The 19258-nt window shown below is 50.5% G+C and overlaps 5 protein-coding genes across 13 annotated transcripts in view; 4 read left to right on the plus strand and 1 right to left on the minus strand.

Moving 5' to 3' along the window:
• Positions 1 to 11865, plus strand: part of LOC143374637 (cyclin-dependent kinase 4) — a 34183-nt gene extending 22318 nt beyond the window's left edge. For 2 of the 8 annotated variants that reach the window (XM_076822907.1, XM_076822911.1), the window contains 4 exons: positions 9234 to 9904; positions 9983 to 10327; positions 10402 to 10562; positions 10627 to 11865. In XM_076822907.1, coding sequence (XP_076679022.1) covers positions 9234 to 9904; positions 9983 to 10327; positions 10402 to 10562; positions 10627 to 10846 — 1397 coding nt within the window. In that variant the 3' untranslated portion in view covers positions 10847 to 11865. The other 6 variants (XM_076822910.1, XM_076822908.1, XM_076822912.1 and 3 more) reach the window with 6 other exon arrangements.
• Positions 11866 to 12009: 144 nt separating this feature from the next.
• Positions 12010 to 13140, plus strand: Hint1 (histidine triad nucleotide binding protein 1). The gene is made up of 2 exons (XM_076822925.1): positions 12010 to 12291; positions 12679 to 13140. Exons 1-2 carry the CDS (start codon positions 12088 to 12090, stop codon positions 12946 to 12948), a joined length of 474 nt encoding a protein of 157 aa, XP_076679040.1. The 5' UTR covers positions 12010 to 12087; the 3' UTR covers positions 12949 to 13140.
• Dhfr (dihydrofolate reductase) lies at positions 13060 to 14124 on the minus strand. The gene is made up of 5 exons (XM_076822924.1): positions 13914 to 14124; positions 13674 to 13829; positions 13467 to 13590; positions 13295 to 13404; positions 13060 to 13223 (listed from the first exon to the last, which is right to left on the minus strand). The coding sequence occupies exons 1-5, from the start codon at positions 13994 to 13996 to the stop codon at positions 13148 to 13150; spliced, it is 549 nt and encodes a 182-aa protein (XP_076679039.1). The 5' UTR covers positions 13997 to 14124; the 3' UTR covers positions 13060 to 13147.
• A 138-nt stretch (positions 14125 to 14262) lies between these two features.
• Positions 14263 to 15369, plus strand: LOC143374647 (translation machinery-associated protein 7 homolog). Of its 2 annotated transcripts, none has more exons than XM_076822929.1 (2): positions 14263 to 14406; positions 14844 to 15369. In XM_076822929.1, the coding sequence occupies exon 2, from the start codon at positions 14845 to 14847 to the stop codon at positions 15037 to 15039; it is 195 nt and encodes a 64-aa protein (XP_076679044.1). In that variant the 5' UTR covers positions 14263 to 14406; position 14844; the 3' UTR covers positions 15040 to 15369. The 2 variants fall into 2 exon arrangements, with proteins under 2 accessions (XP_076679044.1, XP_076679045.1); XM_076822930.1 differs by having other exon boundaries at positions 14275 to 14400; positions 14838 to 15369.
• An 895-nt stretch (positions 15370 to 16264) lies between these two features.
• Positions 16265 to 19258, plus strand: part of Atos (atos homolog atossa) — a 37151-nt gene continuing 34157 nt past the window's right edge. Inside the window, exon 1 of the mRNA XM_076822892.1 lies at positions 16265 to 16529. The gene's annotated coding sequence lies outside the window, so the exon portion shown is untranslated. The remainder of the gene's footprint in view (positions 16530 to 19258) is intronic.

Below are 19258 nucleotides of genomic sequence, written 5' to 3' on the forward strand. Positions count from 1 at the left end.
ATGGTAAAACCAGACTGGAATGCGCGGCTCTACCTTCCCCGATCGGTCGAGCAACATTGATCTCGGAGAAGATGAACGAGCCGCCGCTGAAATTGCGTCGTAATCTTCCATCTCCCCGCGCGCGAAATAAATCTCCAGCCACGATCTCGGTCGGCAAAAACACCGGGGCTGAACATTGTAACCAAATTCGCGTAAGGCCCTCGTTCAAAGTGGGAAGCTGCCGCTGGACACCTCCGCGCGGGATTTTTCGGTCACCTTCGGTAGGCCGCGTGAACATTTCCAGGTTTCGATTAGGATTCTTCGGGAGCGCTGTTCGGACGGCCGAAGTCTATTTACCCATTGACCTCACGTAACACGGGCACACCTTTTTCCTATTCTCGAACTTTGAGCAGCTTATCTGGCTCGCCCATGGTTGCAACACGCGCCGCGCGGAGAATAAAAATTGCACCTCGGTATAACGGGGCAGTCCCCTGGGCAAGTATCCATGAAATTAGTCGGTCAGTAACTCATCCTCATCCGGGATGGAATAATAGAATGAAAATCGTTTCGTTGTTCCGATCGGTTCAAGGAACAGGCCACTTTAAATCATTGCCCTTGCTTCGCCGTGCCTCGGACTCAACGCTCAATTTAACGGCCACTTAAAAGTTTTACGCCGCTGCTGAATAACGCTGCAGACCTGCAATAATAGAGGAACCTTTATGAATTCTTCGTAAAAGGCCCGGGGACTAATTAGCTGTAAGCGGAACCTGACCCACCGCCGAGAAGCTAGCTCGTTCAATGACCGGACACTGGAAAGACAGATATCTGCGGTCGATAATCGAATCCCCGACAGTCTGCGGTCGGTAGCTCGAAGCTTCGCCTCGATTTTCAAATCACGCACGATTTTTTATCAAAAAAATTCCCGCAACAAAATACCAACAGCCTCTGAACGTCTCAAATACTCACTTGCGAATCTCATCAAACCAGTAACATGACTCTTCTAAATTCCTATCTTTCACAGAAAAATGTTAAAAAAAAACTGCCCACTAATTCGAATGAAAAATAGGATTGGAAGCACAAGAGGAGATTGTATCGGGCAATAATCAGACGACGTAGACGCGGGTTCGAAGGTCACAAGTCCCCGCCTGTTCCCATCCGCGTTTTCCTATGCAACACACGGCCGCGGCGCGGCCGAGCCGCATTCTCTATTTTCATTCCAAGCCAGGCCGAACAATGGGGGATCTAAATTGGGCAAAAACCAGTCTGCCGTCTAGTTTGGCGAGGCTGAAGGCGGCGTTCGGGCCGGCAGGCGGGAAGAACGACGGCAGCCGAGGGGTCCCCGCAACAAGGCCCCCGTGGACGTTAGCCCGGTGGTGGCAGTGCCTGAAATCGATCGAGACGGCTCGTTTCCGCGGCCTCACGGGCCCACGAGCAGCCACGGCTACCCGGGGTGAAAGTGGTAATTAACGACGCTCACCGATGGAATGTCCCATTCCTCCGGCCGTTCCGGGAGGAGGAGGAGGCCATGTCGCGAGTGGTTCATCGTACTCCAGACCGGTTATGACACCACTCGATTTTTATTTATTCAAACGCTCCTTTATCGCTGCGACTACTCCTCCAAGTGGCGATTCCACCTGGCCCACGCTATCTCCCCCGTTTTTCCCGTTTTCTCTACGAAAGATCGATCGGGCCCAGTGCGATCGTCCGCGCTCCTATTCGCCGCGGACACACGTGCGCCATTCCTTCTGCCTCCGGCCACCGTATCCGCCGTGTAATCGCGGTTTCAGTCCGCCAAACGTTTTATTGTTCAGATTGACGGGACAGTTACGATGACAGCCGGTCCGAAAGGTCGGGATTATTTTTAGCGGTTCGGCCCGACACGAATCGAGGGAGAACTCGGCACCGCCTAGGGTCGATACGCGGCGGTGCTGCAGCCGCGGACGATAAGAGGACGGGGAATGCACATTTCCGTGGGATTCCGCGCGCAGCTCGCGGCCGCACAATCGGCTCCATTGTGCTCTCTTTCTCTGCTTCTCTCGCGCTGCTCGGTTCGGAGTACTGTGCGGGCCTCTGTGGGGCTCACCAGGTGCACGCGGCTTCCAGCTGGCCGGCACAGAGTTTCGGGATCGATAGAAGGAACAACGGGCAATCTTTTCTTCGCTCGATAGATCGATAAGCGCGTTCGTTTCCCTCGTGGGTGTACAGTCGAGGATGAAACGATGAAGCGCCCGTTTATTCGACGAGCTCTCGCGAAACGCAGGGATTTCTACGGTATACTTTTTTCGGTACTCCGTGTGTTTCAGCTCGTCCCTGTTCTTTCATAAGCCGATACCTTGGTCCGCTGCAGGTTCCCCGGTGGTTTTCCCGGGGCAGTGGCGAGAACAAGGGGTCCCTCTAGAACGCCTCCAATAATCTAACGGCTGTCCGCAAGACGAGGCAATAGCCGGCTCCGTCCGTTGCACCGAATTTCTCGCGTTATATGGCACGTAACGGAACTCTCGATTCCCTTCCATTCTCGACATCGTCGCCGTTGTCTTTTGCGAAACGTCCTGTCCGCCTCGTCGCCTCTCCTAGCTCCGCTCCTCCGCGTTAACAGCCGTGTCGTAAATCCCATTGTGTTTTCTTTCTCCTCGGCCAGCCGCGTCCACGGTAATAATCGAGCGATTCAGTAACGCGAAACACGATGATCGTCCGCTCGGTGCGTCGCGGGAAACTTGCCTTCGTACCGCACTGTCCCGATTAGTCACGGCGTGACACGTGGTTGATTCACGGCCGTCCTAAGATGAAACGCCGTGCCACCTTTCGTCTACTCCGCCTCTACGATCGCCCCGATCGACCAGGCCGTCCGGTACAATGGGAATACTCATAATCGTTACTGTACACCGCGTGGCCTTAGTCACACGCAGATGCGCGAAATGATTTCCTTTCTCCTTGCCCGCGTGTCCGTCGCGCGACAGTGACGTCTCGTTTAATCGTGGCGCCGAACATCTCTCTTAATTACAAGAAGAAGAAAAAAGGAGAAGGAACACCTCCGCTCGGCCACGCACGCGCGTGTCACCCAGCGTCCGAGAGCCTCGCGGAAATGCCTCGAGACGGGCTGCTCCTCGTGGACCAGTTGCGAGTGCAAAAAAGTAAGTCGCGGTGCGCAATATCAACCGGATCTAATTCAGCGACTCGGAATACACAACGACGGGCCCAACTGCCGAGAAGCCTCGTTCATCGAGTCCGGAATTTCAGTCGTACTGTACAGGGTGTTGGGAAAAGTGCCCGAATCCTCCGAAGGCACGCGATGATTAGTAAATCAATTTAAGGTTACTCGGCGCGGTTGGAAGAGTTAATCCGATTTAAGAGGCAACTGTAACTGCTTGATGGAAACTGGCGCGCGAATGCCATGAATTATAATAATTATCACGTTCGCAATGAATCACTCGGAGGAGAGATCCTTCGATATGGACACGGCACCGATCGCCTCCGCTCCGTATGGTTAATTAATTCGAACCAAAAATTTCCCCCGCTCCTCCTGCGCGACCACGCTTGGCTCCGTAAATTCGAGCGTGGAAAAAAGGTGCGCGCGAAGCGGGCTCGCTGCGCGGGTGCCCGTGGAACCCCATAGGACGAGGCGATCGGTGGTCGCCCTACGAAGGGCTCCAACCATAAAACGGTCCGTCCCTGGCCTGAAGAGTCTCCCGGCCCATTCCATTCGAGAGCCGTCGTCTCTCGCGTACATCGGCCGCCGGAGGAAGCATTCCATTCATGTTTCGGGACGCGCGACGGACGCTGATCGGTGGACGGGAGAGAGAAAGAGCCGGATAACCGGGACTCCTCGCGAAGACTAGCGCTGGCTGGCGCCACCGACAGGAACAACGACCTGCCGATATGCAGCAAGTCGCGATGACAATCGGCCAGTCAACGTGAGAACGGTCTCTCCCCAGGCCACGTGGTGTCGTCGCCAGTTTCCTAAAACGGCCCCCCGTCGTCCTTCAACCCGGCGTGGACACACGGCCGCCGTCTAGACCTTCTGCTCCCGCGGAACTGCGGCTCCGGGTGCGTTTCCTTCGATCGTCCGCGGCAGTGTGACGTTTCAGTGACGGATGGTTGGATCCTCGGGGCGAAATCGAGCCAGTCGGGATCGAAAGCAGCACGGGTTCGATCGGGAGAAGCTAGCTCCCGTCTCGCGGCTGGCTGGTGGTTTGAGAATGTGTCGCCGCGGCTGCCTGTGAGTATCGTGGGAGTCCTTTCCGCGAGGATGCGGGGGATTGTGATTTTGCGAATCTTCGGGCTTCCTCCCTCCCTCTCGCGATCTCGCTCTCCGCCTTTCGATTCTTCTTCCCTCCCGCTCCGCGCCGCCGTGCCTCCTCGCTTCTCTTTCACGGCGCCTGCATCCTTTTGCCGAAACTCGAAGGAAGCGGGCTCGGAACGGTGGGCGCATCTTTACGATCGCCTGAATGTTGAAATAACGGAGTGTCTCCCGGTGGCTCTACTCAGCCGTGGTTGCTGTAAAAGTTCCCTCGATTCTGACCCGACAGTGTCAACCGCGGATGACGGATGGGAAGTGTCGCGTCGCTCTCGTATTCTACAGGACTCGCATCCTTCGTCTCCAGTACAGTGATTGAAATCTTCAAAGCTACTCGAACGTACAACGAAGGCAGTCACGCGACTCGCGTGATTCACCCTGTGCGTCGTCAGAAACTTCCCCGAAACACAGGCATCGTCTTCACCTACGGATGCATCATATCGTAATTACTAATAGCAGTGACCGTGAATCATGGTCTTCCCTTAAACGCTGCTGTTACGATGTCGATCGTAACGCTTCCCCGAACCTGTTCCCGGCGCAATTCGCAAGTGATCGTGCGAGCGCGGATATAAATCCGCGGCTAGAGTCGGTGGTCCTGTCAGTGGGTAATTGGTGGAGCTCCTGGTCGTGGGTGGTGCGTCCTAGTGGCCGACGCGGTCGGGCGTCGGGGCCGCCGCTCGTCGCGTCGCGTCTCTGCCGTGCTGTTCCGTCTCCGCGTGCATACGGATAAGCCGATGGAGTCGAGGCGGCAGGAGCGAGCGTTGGAAGGGCCAGTGGCAGCTGTCGGTAGCGGTCGATGCGAGCACCGCTCGATCCAAGTCCCCTCGAGTGTCAGGGGCCTCTATATACGCTTCCTCGAGGGCTCGCGGCGGCAAACCACTGACTCGGCCCGTATGCGTGTCCGTCGGTCGTGTCAGTACTTTTCAGGTCGGTCCACAGTGCAGGCCGCTTTACCATCGAGTCGTTTCGACCAGCACACCGCTCTCGCTCACGACGATTCGTCGAGTCGCCGTTGGGTTACGCTCGCGCGCGGCCGGTCGGCTTGTAGTTGCTGCAAGTCGGCTACCCAGACTGTGCATCGCGCGTCGCGCATCCTGCCCCGGCAGCCTGGTGTACGCCAGCCCGTACGAGGCCCGTGATCGCGTCTCGTCAAGTACGAGGGCCGCATTCGTTAACACCGCCTCGCTTCCGGCACGTGGAACCCGTACAACAGCCTCTCGTGTTTTTGTTCCCTGGCGCATCCGTCGCTCCCTGCTTCTCTCGTGGGAGGTCAGCACCTAGCCGGGTGGGTAAGTGAACAGAGACAACCGGAACGTCTGAACGGAGCGAGCCAGCAGTACACCTCTCGGCTGCGAACCCTCCGCAAGGACACCCGTAACAACGCTGTTTTGCGAAAGGAGCACGGCGACTCGCGTGCGGACGCCTACTACGCACTTTCCCGCTACGCGTCGTCGATCCAACGCAGAGATACGCGACACTTGTTGCTTGTTCTTCTTATTTCCCGTCGACGCGTGCTGAGAAAGAAAAAGAGAGGCCCCGGGCGGCGGACACGGTGACAGGAGGCGACGGCACTTGTTCGCGTGCTCGCTCGAGCCCGGCTCCAATCCTTCGGCCAGTCGGCGGCTCGTTTGTTTTCCCGATTTTTCGCCGGAGCAACGAACGCGGGCCGTGGGTGGCGGGGTGGGTGTCGAAGAGAAAAAGAACGCTCGCGGCGGAAAGAGAGGTGACGGACGGGGCTGACCCCGCGAATCGTTTCGATCGATCATCGCGGCCGACGTCTCCTCTCGGGATTTTTCGCCGTGAGAACGACGGTCACGTTACGGCCGCGTATCTGCGGAACGTGAGAACGTGGAATGTCGCGACGGCACGTGAAGATAAGACAAGAGTCCACCATTTACCGGCGGGGGTGGATCCCCCTGCGGCTCTGGTGTTTACGAACCGCGTGCACGGGGAACGTAGCCGGTGACCACGTGGCCGTGCGTCAAGAGATTCCTCGAAATTAACCAGAAACGAATCGAATTACGCCAACCAACCTGTCTTAGCAGGCGACGTTCCGCTCGGAATTAAAAACGCCTCGTCGTCTATCGCCGAGGAAACTCGCGAAGCCGCGTTGTAAGCCGTTTTACCTCGAGCATCTAACTTTGACATGCCGGTGGTCGCGCGTTTTATCAATCCACGCGATGCGACACGTGAGACCTTTCCAATGGCTGTGCGTGGAACGCCGCGCAAACCGCGGCCAGCCGATTGCTAATCGGGAAAGGATAAATCAATAGGGTAGCGTCGGGCGATACCGCGCGAGTTCTAATGAGTCGCTTTTCCGGGTACAGCCCGCTGTTCCGACTCCATTCATCCTGAGCCGAGCCGCGTAAATTCCAAATCGATCGTGCGCGATACACGGCTGCTCCAGTGTGTGGCTTCACGCACACGCGTCGCCGGTCTCTGTTGGCCGTTCAGTTTCGAAATGGAAGTGAATGGGGAGGGCTGCGGCTACGAGCGCGTTCCCCGTCGTGTGAAAGACCCGAGCAGAAAGTAGTGTCAACCCCATGAATAATCTGAATTTCACCGGCGCCTTTCTTTCTCTGCTTCCTGTGCGACCGATACTCTTGGGAGCGTTCTTCGCCTAGTATCTGCACCGCCGCTTCCTGACCTCTGTCTTCTAATTTCCAATTCTTCGAGCGCCGATGGAACCGCAGGTACTTACCTATGCATATTCTCTGTCCACGTCCGAGAGAAAAGTATCGCTCCATTCGACGATCCGCTCGATCGTCGTGGAACTGTAACGGCGATAGCGGTCTCTATCCGGCTGATAAGTTGTTGGTCTTGTTTACGAGAGCACGCGGATCGGTTCATTCATGCAGCTCGTGTAACGCGAGTTTTAGAACGATTAGAACTAATAAGTAGCGGAGAACCTTTATCGTTCCGTGCCACATAGCGCGTAAACAGTGTTAACACGTGTAACATCGTAGCTAGAGCACGTTGAGCAATCGGACGCGGCCAACATCGATAGTAGAAAATCAGCCGCGGTATTCCGACGGAGCGTATATCTCTTGTGTTAACAATCGTGCGCTCTACTTCGTTTGGCTTTCAGAGATAATAGAAAAATTTGATTTACACGCCCCCCGGCATTTGCTTTTCCACATTCTTCACGATCCATTCGGCCCCTACGCTCCTTATCTTCCATCGTGCCGGATCTCAAGCTTCCCTACATTATCGCTCGCCTCGCCGGCCGCCGCAGTAGCATTTTCCACTTTTGATTCTCGGAAAGCTCTTCCTCCCGCGTACCTCTGACCCGGCGCAGCTTTCACGATTCGTTTTTTCCCGGGAAACGCGGGCATCTATCGCCGCGGGACCTCATTTTCTTGGTACAGGTTGCCGGCGCGGGACCATTCGTCCTGTTAAAATGCCACTTTAGAAACATGTGACTGTTCCGAGAAAGTGGTGGCCTCGAGATAGTGTTACACGGGAACTCGCCGGTTTCTTTCGTGCAGCGCGGTCCCATTTTTCAAGGACTGCCGACGAAGTTCACGGAAAGCCTTGTATTTCACTTTGCGATCGTTCGAAAAAATAAAGAATCGTGCCAACGCTCGCCCCTCCGCGGCAGCCTGCTCTTTTCTCTGTACCCTGCGACTTATCGGGAAGGGAAGTTGATAAAAGAAATTAATCAAAGCGCGGAGTGAATTTCGGTGGCGAGGCTTCCTCCTCGAAGTTGACGTGCCGTCGGGTATTTATACTCCGGTTGACAAGCTTTCCGAGGCCTCGTCGTTAGAGAAAAATCGTTACATAAATTACGCTCCTATTCAGGCAAGGTTTCGTACGATAAAAAGCTTCCGGTAGAGAGGAATCGACAGTCGTACGGGAGGTTGAACGATAAATATTATAAATCTAGCTGGCGATAACGCCGCATACTTTATTACGTCCCTCTCTGTCTACGGTAAACGTTACGAAACCGCGCGTTTCGCCTTTTCGTGGCCCTTAAGTACCCGCGCGCCGAACTTGCCGGAGCTCGTGTAACGTGCGCCATGACGAAAAGTAGGTCTTCGTATCTCTTCACGCGGCCCAGCATTATCGTTCGGCTCCTTCATTCAACTTTACTTCGTTGGCAGCGTGACGTTTCACCACCGTGCGTATACAGAGGCGAAGTATAATTGTTTCCTTTTACGCCTCGGGCACGTTGGTTTGTAGAAACACGCGCGAGACTTCTCCAACCCGTAGAAGGGAACACGTCCATCCGTTTCGTCCACGGCCATTCTAAAAGGTAATAACGCCTCTGCATTGTTTCGCGGCTCGGGTGAAGAGACGTCTCGACCGGGTGTACAGGGTGTCCCTAATTCGGTAGATCCCTCGCTAATTCCGGCGAAACGTAAACACGGGACGTGGACACCTCTGGGAGAGGAGTTTACTTTCGCAGCGCTGCCAGGTAATAAGATTTTCGGGGCCAGGTCTCGTAGCGGTCACTACCGCGCCGACGAAAACAAAGGGCAAGGACCCTGGCTGTACAAGGGGCCGTTCTTACGTTTACAAGATGTTCTGGAAAGCCGGGCGACGAGGCAGGGCTATTATACCAGCGCAGGTGTCGGTGCAGATGTCGCGTAGCAGACGGTGCAGCGCGATCGTGTGCATGTAAATTTTAATGAAACTCCAAGGAGTCACCGATATTTGCGTTCGGGTCGCCGCAAGTGTCTCCCCACGTGTATGCCCGTGTATACATATTCGTTGGCGCTCCATTAATGTTTCCCCGCGGCTGATACTGAATATCCGCTGTTCATAGACAGTTACCTAAGCTGAATTAGGTTGGACGGTTCGAACGCGGCTTCTTCCCTACCTCGATCCTACGCGAGTGATAGAACAGGTGCAATTTCGATTGAGAAGCAAGCTCCTTTCCCCTGAACGTAACCGTGGCGCGTGGAAGGCGAAGGCGCGCTGCTGTAGCCGGAATGAAGCATTGGTTTCTTGCTTTCAGGTAGGAGTCGAAATGTTGTGATGGCCGGGACATCGCGACGTCCGAGCTCCGAGCTCGGACCTGACCTGTCGTCCCCGACGCCGCCGAAGAAGTCCAAGTTCTCCGAGTCCTCTGTCGAGGGGCCGTCCGAGAAGGAGCATGAGCTGAGCACCGAGGAGCTGGAGAGCGTGGAGAAGCTGGCCAGCTCCGTGGCGGCGTCGCTGTCCGGCAAGACGATAGAGCTGATCCCGAGAGGCGAGACCAGCCCGTTCGAGATCAGCGAGGAATCTTTGGACAGCACGAAACAGTTGATCCAAACCAGTTTGGAAGGGCCGGCAAAAGTCACGGCTGGATCCTCGAAGGAAGGACACTTCGGTGGCTTCGAGACGATCGTGCAAATGAAGTACAGCGGCCAGGAGGAGCTCTCTGGTGGCTCCAGCAAGAGGCCGGAGGCGGACAGCGACGTTCAGATCCAGACCTCTCTGCTGGGCGAGGACGCTTCGTACCAGGAGCTGTCGCTGATAGGCAACGGCGCTTATGGCACCGTTTACAAGGCCAAGGATTTGAATACGGGGCAGGTTGTTGCCCTTAAGAAGGTCAGAGTGCCTCTGACGGACGACGGACTGCCCACCTCGACCTTAAGGGAAATCGCCACCTTGAAACAGCTCGAGAGATTCGAGCACCCACATATCGTAAGTGTCTTGCGTACCCTGCTCCGTTTGTTACCCGCGTTTTGTCAGTTGCTCTCACTATGTCTCCTATGTGTGCAGGTAAGATTGCTGGACGTTTGCCAAGGGAATTATCTGCACTTGCCCTCCGCCGATGGGAGATCGGAGAGGCTAGACCGAGGGCTTACCTTGTGGTTGGTGTTCGAGCACGTGGAAAGGGATCTCGCCTCTTTCATCTCCTCGTGTCCGCGTCCAGGCATCCCGTCTCATCTGGTTAAGCAAATGTCCAGGGAGATACTCAGGGGTGTGGAATTTCTGCACAGTCACAGGATCATACACAGGGACTTGAAGCCCCAGAATCTGCTGGTGTCCAGGGAAGGGAGAATAAAGATCGCTGACTTCGGCTTAGCGAAAACGTACGATTTCGAAATGAGATTAACCTCGGTGGTAAGTAGAGAAGCTGCTCTCATCTATCGCGAACGTGTCGCCGAGGTGTATGTAACCGTTGCTCTTATCTGCAGGTTGTGACACAGTGGTATCGAGCCCCCGAAGTACTTTTAGGCTGCTCCTACGCAACTCCCGTCGACATTTGGTCCGTGGGCTGCATACTAGCGGAATTGTGTCGACTGGAACCCCTGTACCCGGGCACGAGCGAGGGCGACCAGCTCGATAGGATTTTTCAGTAAGTCTGTTGAGGGAACGCGTGAGAGAACATCGCCCGAGTTGATTGGTTGCTCCTTCCACAGAATAATAGGAACACCATCGCAAGAGGAATGGCCTGAAAACGTGTCGCTCAGCTGGACAGCGTTCCCTTACAGGCAACCGAAACCTCTAGCGGCAATAATACCTGATCTCAACGAAGACGGACTAGAACTAATTAAGAATCTGCTCATGTTCGATCCTCATAGTCGATTAACCGCAGCTCAGGCCCTTAGACATCGTTACTTCACAGAAGATGACTCGTGATGGCTGGTATTCGTGAGTACCATTGGCTCCCTAGTAGTTTCTTTCAGATGCAGACCAATGCAACGATACCTATCACCCGAAAAAGAGGAAACGCCTGAGCGTGTTACGCGTGAGAACATTGCAGTACTTCTCTATTTCTTTTCCTCCCTCTATTCTTTTAACGGGACAGTACAGTCTATTACGAATATAATACGATACGGTTCTTCGTGGCTAGGCACGGCTTACAAATACTTCTGTTCTCATTTGGAAATTATAATTGCAAAGCACGCTTGATACGGTGTATGAAGCCATCGTCATATTTAATTCATACGACCTTCGCATTACTTGGAGCATCGTGTTAATTTAATTACGCACGGTCGTTATCTCGCGATAAACAACAGGTTCTTGGTCTATTTAGGTAGCCCGTATGATTTGCAGCGTCAGCGTATTTAGCGGTAGTGTTTATCGATACGTTATTTATTTAGATAACGTCTATCTAGTATTTCAGTTGCTTTGGGCTCTGCGATATCGATCGTCGTATTCCATTGACTTTCCCCCGATTTGTATTATCGTTTATTCCACGGTACCTCTAAACCGCGAAGGATAGAATGGTTCCGGCGTGCACGGGAGTGCAATAGAACGCGCACCGCAAGCTACTTGGTCCGAGGATCAGATGGGCGGCTTCGAAAGGCGCTGGACCATTCGTATTCCATGCCTTAATTTTCTACCTAATTAAATTTAATGGATAAGCGTACTATTAAGTAGCGTTACTCTCGAAGACTGGGGCCTCTCTTGACCCGTTAGATTCGTCGGAACGACGTAAGATCTTCCGTATAAGAAACCAGAAAGTACACTGCCATATATTGTATGTAAATCGAACAAGTACTAGCGTTTAATAATGTATTTTATGTTCAGTATGTGTATAAATCTTAACTTTGCGAACAATATTTATATAGACACCTAATACACACAGTTTGTAAGGAAGTGTGGAAGACATTTAAAAAGACTGTACAAGAAAATAAAGATTTTATAGTTTTATATATCGAAACTATAATCCTTCGGCTGAAATGCAAGTACGAAGGTTGGAAATCAAGGTAGATAAGCCTCTTCCCCTCTACGCGATTTGAATTTACCGCCGTTTGGCGTCCCCGATATGGCACCTCGAGCATTGTCACTCTCCTAATCGCACAATTCCATCAGTAGCGAGTTTGCAACATCAACAACTCCGTGGTATTGTCGGGACGTTATTGAGAATATTCGAAATGAGGCTTCTTTTGAATCTCGCGTTGAACACGCCTAGGAGGTTACCATATTTGAACGCCAGTCTATTAAAGCAAACTCCATGCTGGAGAAAAATGGCGACCGAGGTGGAAAAGGCGCAGACCGCTGCTCCCGGTGGTGATACCATATTCGGGAAGATAGTCCGTAAAGAGATACCTTGCAATTTCATTTACGAAGACGATCAGGTAAATTGAACCAAATGAAACAAAATCTGCTGCTCTCTCCCATCAAATCTTTCATATCCGTCGCCGAGAATTGTTGAGGTTATTCGCCGGCTTGTCACGTTCCAACGGCTGTTATTTGACACCACGGAGTCATGATTTGTTTATAGCGTCTTACGATACTCTCACTCGAATTGCCATTCTTGTTTTCTCAAATTTGCCTCGGATTTCATATCTTGCTACTGACCCTTAACTTTTTGTTCCGTGTAATCGGTACGTAAATACAGCCTGTATCCCAAAATGTATCTCCTTACATAATTTTGTCGTGCCATTGGGATTATCAAGCGTGACGATGATTACGTTGCCCGTTACAACATGCTCGCTAAATGAGAATAAATTTTGATGTGTCAGTGCGTTGCGTTTCACGATATCAACGCCCAAGCACCGGTGCATTTCCTGGTGATCCCACGGAAACCGATCCCGCAACTATCGAAAGCCGAGGACGAGGATGAAGCTCTGCTGGGACATTTAATGTTAGTCGCTCGCAAAGTGGCGAAGATGCAGGGCCTTGACGACGGTTATCGTTTAGTCGTCAACGACGGCAAACACGGCGCGCAGTCCGTGTTCCACTTGCATCTGCACGTGCTTGGTGGCCGCCAATTACAATGGCCGCCTGGTTAATGAACTTTCGCCGAAGCCTCGCGCGTATTTGTAATTTGCGATTATAAAGGAAGAAAATTTGTCGTCAATAAAGCAGTGAAAAGGATACAGGGGACTTGAGGACTTGGGGACTTGTTAAATTTTTAATAAAAGCCAGTTTATTCAAAAATATATGGTATGCATTACAAAAATAGATGGGACTTTTGAAGTGTATTATTATCTATTTCTTCTTGTACACCTCGTACACGAATTCCACGCCGTCTTCTTCTTGAACACCTGAGGGAATGTCTGGGTCACTGGAATTGATCGCCAAAAATTAGAAGGATAACGTTTGGGAAATGTATTTAACGAAATCAGTTCAACTCACTGCGTCAAGACGACGTTATTTGGAATTTCCGGGAAAAAGGTGTCGCAATCGAAAGATTTTTTTATTCTTGTCAAATACAGCCGGTGAAAGTTGGGGGACTCCATCGCGTCCTGGAAATGCACGCGTAAATTGTAATTAAGAATTCAGTACAATTTCCGTAGATCATGCGCACCTTGTACACAGAACTGCCTCCTATCACCCATATACTTTCAACCTGATCTTTCAGCGGGGATTTTCCAACAATCTCAAGAACTTGCGGTATGTTTTTGCATACAATTGCGTTGTCTCCTAAGTCCCTACAAATTCGTACATAATTTAGACTTCCATTTTTCTCCACTTGTCGTGTTTACGTAACAGAAAAAGAAGGATTAAACATTACAATAATTGAGATGTTAGGACTATGTTTATTCGATTCTGCAAAGGCCTATATTTTTTCGGGATACATTCCCATGTCCTTCGCCCCATGAGCACAATATTTTTCTTCTTGACGTTTTTTGTGTTCGTAGTCATAGACGTGAAGAAGGCCATTTCGCTTCTGTATCAACGCGCAAGAGGTAAATTAGAATGTGCAGTATCATTCGAAGCTGATCTGCCATTCAAGGTTACGGGTTATATATACTTAAGTTTCCATGGTAAGGCCCCATTTGCACCGATCCCCATGCCCTCGCATGCAGCTGCAATTAAGTTCAACTTCAAATGCATTCTTCTTTGACACTACTTGCTGAATTCCCGAATTCAAAAGTCGACACGTGGTACAGCGATCTACATAGATACACCAATGTAAGGCACTGGTCTTATGCACGCGGCTTCCATGGAAGTCACGTGTGCCTCTAACGGTCAAATATTTGAATTTCATAGAGGACGACACAGTCTGGCGAAATTAAATCCTTCCTCATGGAGGGCAGCACGAGTTCCCGGAGGGAGTAAAAATTCGCAGCGCCTTGTCAATAGACGACAGCACAGTCGCTATTCGCGTGAAATGTCGGTATTAACACGCAACCTTTGATCGTACTGACCAGATATCGGTCTGATGCAAAAGTATTAAATTTTTGCGTATTACATTAGTACAATTGTTCGGCGGGCTTACTCGAGAAATTTGACAATAGCTTCAGGTAAAAAGAGAATTCTTCGTATCGCTTAATTTTAGTTATGGTAAATCTACGCTGCTCTGATTCAATTTTGCGTGAAGCACAATTCCATGCGTTTGCTCGCATTGGTCTCGAAGTGGTTTCGAATTCTATGCGTATTAAGTGCACTTCTAGTCATCTCTTTAAAAGGAATCTCCTTGTATCGTGTTGCGAAAACAAGACACGTGTTGTTCTTTCGTCGTTCTCTCGAATCAGTATTGTTTCACGTATGACGGAAGAGTTTTAGGTTATGTTCTCTAGAAACGTTTCGCGTTCAGCTGACCAGCGATCGAAGTTCGGCATCGTATTCGAAACCAGTGCTTCGTGTAGAGTTTGTCGCGATTGATCCGAATGAAACGAGAGATCGGCGAGTTAGTTGACAGTTTTGAGAGTGTCACGTAAAATTGGGGATGTACTTTTAGAATGGCCAGTCGCGAAGGTGGTAAGAAAAAGCCACTGAAGGCGCCGAGAAAGGAGCGAAAAGATATGGACGACGACGAAGTAGCCTTCAAACAGAAACAAAAGGAACAGCAGAAAGCACTGGCAGAAGCAGCAAAGAAAGCAAGTCAGAGGGGGCCCCTTGTCACTGGTGGTATAAAGAAATCTGGCAAAAAGTAGTCCTGCTAAGCTGACAAAGAAATCATGATGAGCATTGTGCACGCAGTGCTTCTGGTCAAAGCATGATTTTGATATTACTCGATTAGTGTAACGGCCGAAATCCCTTTCGGTTCATTCACTTTGACTAATGGTTAACACTTGTAAATAAAACATTCATGGATTAAATCACAGTGATATCTACGCATTTAATAGGTATTTACATTCTTCCGTCTGTTGTAACGAATCAAGATGATACTTGAACGATCGAGACGCCGCAATTTTATACATTTGTACTGGGCTCGTTCAAGTATTGGACTTTGATGGCAATAAAATAACAAGAGTTTTATTGAACAGCGTGTTTTCTGTGGACTCGAGATAAACCGTCTACCCTGCGCTCGTCGATTATATTACGATCGATCGGAATCGCGCGCGCGTAATTACACGTTTCATATTTCTCGATTGCCTAACGCTAGATTCGGTCTCATTTAACTGTCAAATAATAAACCATTACATCAATTAACCTTGACGCGAAAATACTCCGAAGATTTCAAACACGCCCGATCGGTGCAATCACGCGTATCAAATCGACGATATGATTGCGAAAGATAATCGATAAAATCTACCGAGTCGCAGAAGATACGACCCATACATTGCGAATAATCCACTGTTTTCGCGTGCATATCCCTTGAATCGAGCGCAAGCATATGTTCATCGAAAGAACGTGAATTACAGCTGATTGCCATATGATCGGCAGTGCCGGCAACTTGTGAGAAAAAAATCTCTATCCGCCTCGCGCGCTTGTCGACACTCAAACGCGACACACTCCTCGCGAACGAGTAATTACATAAAAATTCCTCGTCCCACTTGTGCCTCGAGAAACGTGCTTCCAATAACCATACTCCATGAACAATCAAATGTCTCAAAAAATATAAATAACAGTCAATTCCAATCATCACCCTCTGCCCTCTCTCCTAGCTTCCAAGTTGCAAATCATTTCGTGGCTTTATCAGCGAGATTTCGACCGAACCCCTGCCCAATAAATAATCTCGGCTTGGCGAGGGTTTATCGTCGAACAATTCCCATGTACATAACAGAGAGTCGTCCCCGTTTACGATCGTTCTGACATAAACATCGCTCGGTTTCAGGTAGGCAGTAGCGTCGCGTGGTGGGATCGAGCAGTTACTTTTGTCTCTTGCGCGTTGGCGAACGTGGCGCCCCGCGGAGAGCTGTCACTGGCTGGGTCAGTTGGCAACAGACCTTCGTGGTGGTCGCGAGTGATCGTACCGTTCCAGTCCCTCGGGCCCGTCAAACGTCTCCCGTCAGCTTTCGACGCAAAGGACGATCGAAAGGGTTCTGGTGTGCGTGGTGACAGAGCAACGGCGTCGCCGAGGGACGAGCCCAGGAGTGCGTCGATAGTTTGGGAAAGCCATGGGGTTCGTCGAGATTATTTGACCCACGGGAACGACTCCAGGCTCGGTGGATCGTGCTACCTCGCGTGATACTACAAGTCGGTGAGTCCCACAAACATCCTTCGTTTCTTCCTTCCCTTCCAATGGCATGACAGCTCGTTTCTGTTCACTCGGGAACAACCAACAGCCGCAGCGAGACGGTTGTCTCTCTCTCTCTTTCTCTCTCTCTCTCTCTCTCTCTCTCTCGCTCTTTCTCTCTCTCTATCTCTCTTTCTCCCGTTCTTGTCTACGTTTATCAGGTAAAGGGTTTGCATGCCCATGGTGGTTCGCTCGCGAGTGTGTGTTCGCGTGCTCTGGCACAAAGGGACACCATGTTATTCACCTGCATCGCGATACCATATTGCGAACCTTGTGCTTTTTCTTCGTTTCCTCCACCCTCGAAGGGTCGCGTCGTAACCACTGGCGAGATGATCGAGCACGATTTCCTGGCCCGACATGTGTGGGTAACGCGGTGGCCGTGTAAACGGCCTATTCGTAGGTGTAGTGTGTCATGAGAGCAGGAAAGCGTATGTAGACAGGCGAAGAAAGAGCACAGGCTCGGTTAATGCGTATATCTTGTCCCTCGCCACGCGCGTACCTTGTCCCGAGCTTCTCGCTTGGATCTCTGCTCCCAGCGGATAGCCCTTTAAGAGCCTCGGCTCCTTTTTTTTTTTCCTAACAGCTTAACGCGTACGAAACGAAGTAACGTTCCCCTGAAGTTCGCATGTCGCGTAAGCACTTCGCGAGCGAGCCACTCTCGATTGTCAATTCTTACACCCGTTCGCATGGGTCAGAAGTGACCCAGGATATGCGTGCAACTCACTTCCCGTAAACGGCACCAATTGTGATCCCCGATTATGAGATTGTCGATTAATTTATCGATTCCGTCTGGCTTTTATTTCATGGATATTTCCTCTGTTCGAGATCGATGTAAACTAGCTCGTCTAATCACGCATGTTTATATTGAAATCTGATACTCCACGGTGACATTAAACGCGTTAAAGAGCAAAGAGTGTCTCCCGATACACGCGTGGGTTGCCTCTTCACTGATACTTTGTTATTCAATGCTTTAATCTGTTAACTAGGCGAAACTAGTTATCTCGTTGCGATAGTTCAATTGTTACATTGGCACAGATGTACTCGCCAGAGTGTTACGCCATATCTAGCGTATACTCAGGAAACGACTCGACCAACAAACTTCCGAAATGAAGCCTTCAAAAGTAGACTTCGAAACGCTCCCCAATCAGCTGTACACACATTCGCGTGTCCGATCCAATTGCCGAGCCCCACGATTACTTTATACCATGAAATCATTCACCGTACAGCCTCGAACACTTCAGAGCGTTACACAACATTCGTCTGCGCAAAGAGCACCGTTTTTGTCTCCTTTCGCCTTGTGTACCGTTTGTTTTCGCGAGGAGGAATCAGCTGCTACCAAGCGTAGTCCATCGTTTCGCGACTCCGCAGCAAAATAATCGAATTTTCAACTTGGGTGTCCACGTTTCGGGGCACCCTATACAGCCGCACAAATCACGAACGCCGTCAACTTTAACTTCGACCTTCCACGTCGAGCCGAAATCTTGCCTCGGATTTCCCTTTTCTGTTTCTATCAAGCTCCTCGACGAGTTGCGTCAAACTCGTGACGCATCGTGGCTGCACGTGAGAGGCAATGATTCAGTGCCACTCTGACATAGGCGCAAGGGTTATCCTCCACCGTATTGGGCCCGTTCCTTTTACCGAATCGATAGAACCTCGTCTCCGCACGGTTTTCGTGGTTTCCAGCGGCTAATGCCGCGCGTCGCGAGGGTCTCGTTGCGTCAGACTCTGGGCACGATCAAAGAAGGACACGTGCTGCTACGCGCAGAGGGCACAGCTGAACTTCTGCGAGGGCATCGAGGCAATTACGAAAGAAAACATCGCGCACGAAAAGTGGGAAGTAGCTGGTTCCGTAAACGTTAAGTCGAAACGCTGGCTGATCGATCGGATCGGCCAGCGCGTTGGTAATTTAGGGCCAGCTTTGAGTAATGATACTTAAGGGGGTATACCCGTTTGAACCCTCGGAAAATGTATACATTTTGTGAATTTTTTTACAAGTCAACGGTTTGATGCAGATTTCCCGTTTTTTAACTATGTTTACATAGTATTATGAACTACTTGTAAAAAAAGTTTCAGTTAAAAAACTATTGTTTTTCGGAAGTTACGGATACATGTCCGAAAGTCTCTCGATTTTAGACGGCTAAACGGTGGCCCTAAAAACTCGCGCTACGTTCAACCAATTCACTTCAAATTTTGCATGCAGAATCATAATAAGATTCCGCATCGTCCAACGAAGGCTTTTTTTTATTTCGATTCCCCGTTTATTATTTGTAAAGGAAAAAGGTGGATTTTTCTCTTAGAAAAAATTTAACTTTACCTTTGATCTCTCACCATTTCTTTATTTTTCAAAATTTTCAAAATCGCCTTCGTTGGACGATGTGGAATCTTATTACGATTCTGCATGCAAAATTTGAAGTAAATTGGTTGAACGTAGCGCGAGTTTTTAGGGCCACCCTTTAGCCGTCTAAAATCGAGAGACTTTCGGACATGTATCCGTAACTTCCGAAAAACAATAGTTTTTTAACTGAAACTTTTTTTATAAGTAGTTCATAATACTATGTAAACATAGTTAAAAAACGGGAAATCTGCATCAAACCGTTGACTTGTAAAAAAATCCACAAAATGTATACATTTTCCGAGGGTTCAAACGGGTATACCCCCTTAACCCTTAACTGGTATACTGTCTTTTCAAACGT

This window comes from Andrena cerasifolii, chromosome 11 (assembly GCF_050908995.1).
Source record: "Andrena cerasifolii isolate SP2316 chromosome 11, iyAndCera1_principal, whole genome shotgun sequence".
In the NCBI taxonomy this organism is placed as follows: Eukaryota; Metazoa; Arthropoda; class Insecta; order Hymenoptera; family Andrenidae; genus Andrena; species Andrena cerasifolii.

Coding starts and splice junctions, on each gene's coding strand:
- Hint1 (XM_076822925.1), top strand. CDS start 12,088: ATGAGGCTTCTTTTGAATCTCGCGTTGAACACGCCTAGGAGGTTACCA. Junction 12,292..12,678: donor TCATTTACGAAGACGATCAG/GTAAATTGAACC, acceptor TTGATGTGTCAG/TGCGTTGCGTTTCACGATAT.
- LOC143374647 (XM_076822929.1), top strand. CDS start 14,845: ATGGCCAGTCGCGAAGGTGGTAAGAAAAAGCCACTGAAGGCGCCGAGA.
- Dhfr (XM_076822924.1), bottom strand. CDS start 13,996: ATGCATTTGAAGTTGAACTTAATTGCAGCTGCATGCGAGGGCATGGGG. Junction 13,830..13,913: donor GCCTTACCATGGAAACTTAA/GTATATATAACC, acceptor GCGTTGATACAG/AAGCGAAATGGCCTTCTTCA. Junction 13,405..13,466: donor GAGGCAGTTCTGTGTACAAG/GTGCGCATGATC, acceptor GTGCATTTCCAG/GACGCGATGGAGTCCCCCAA.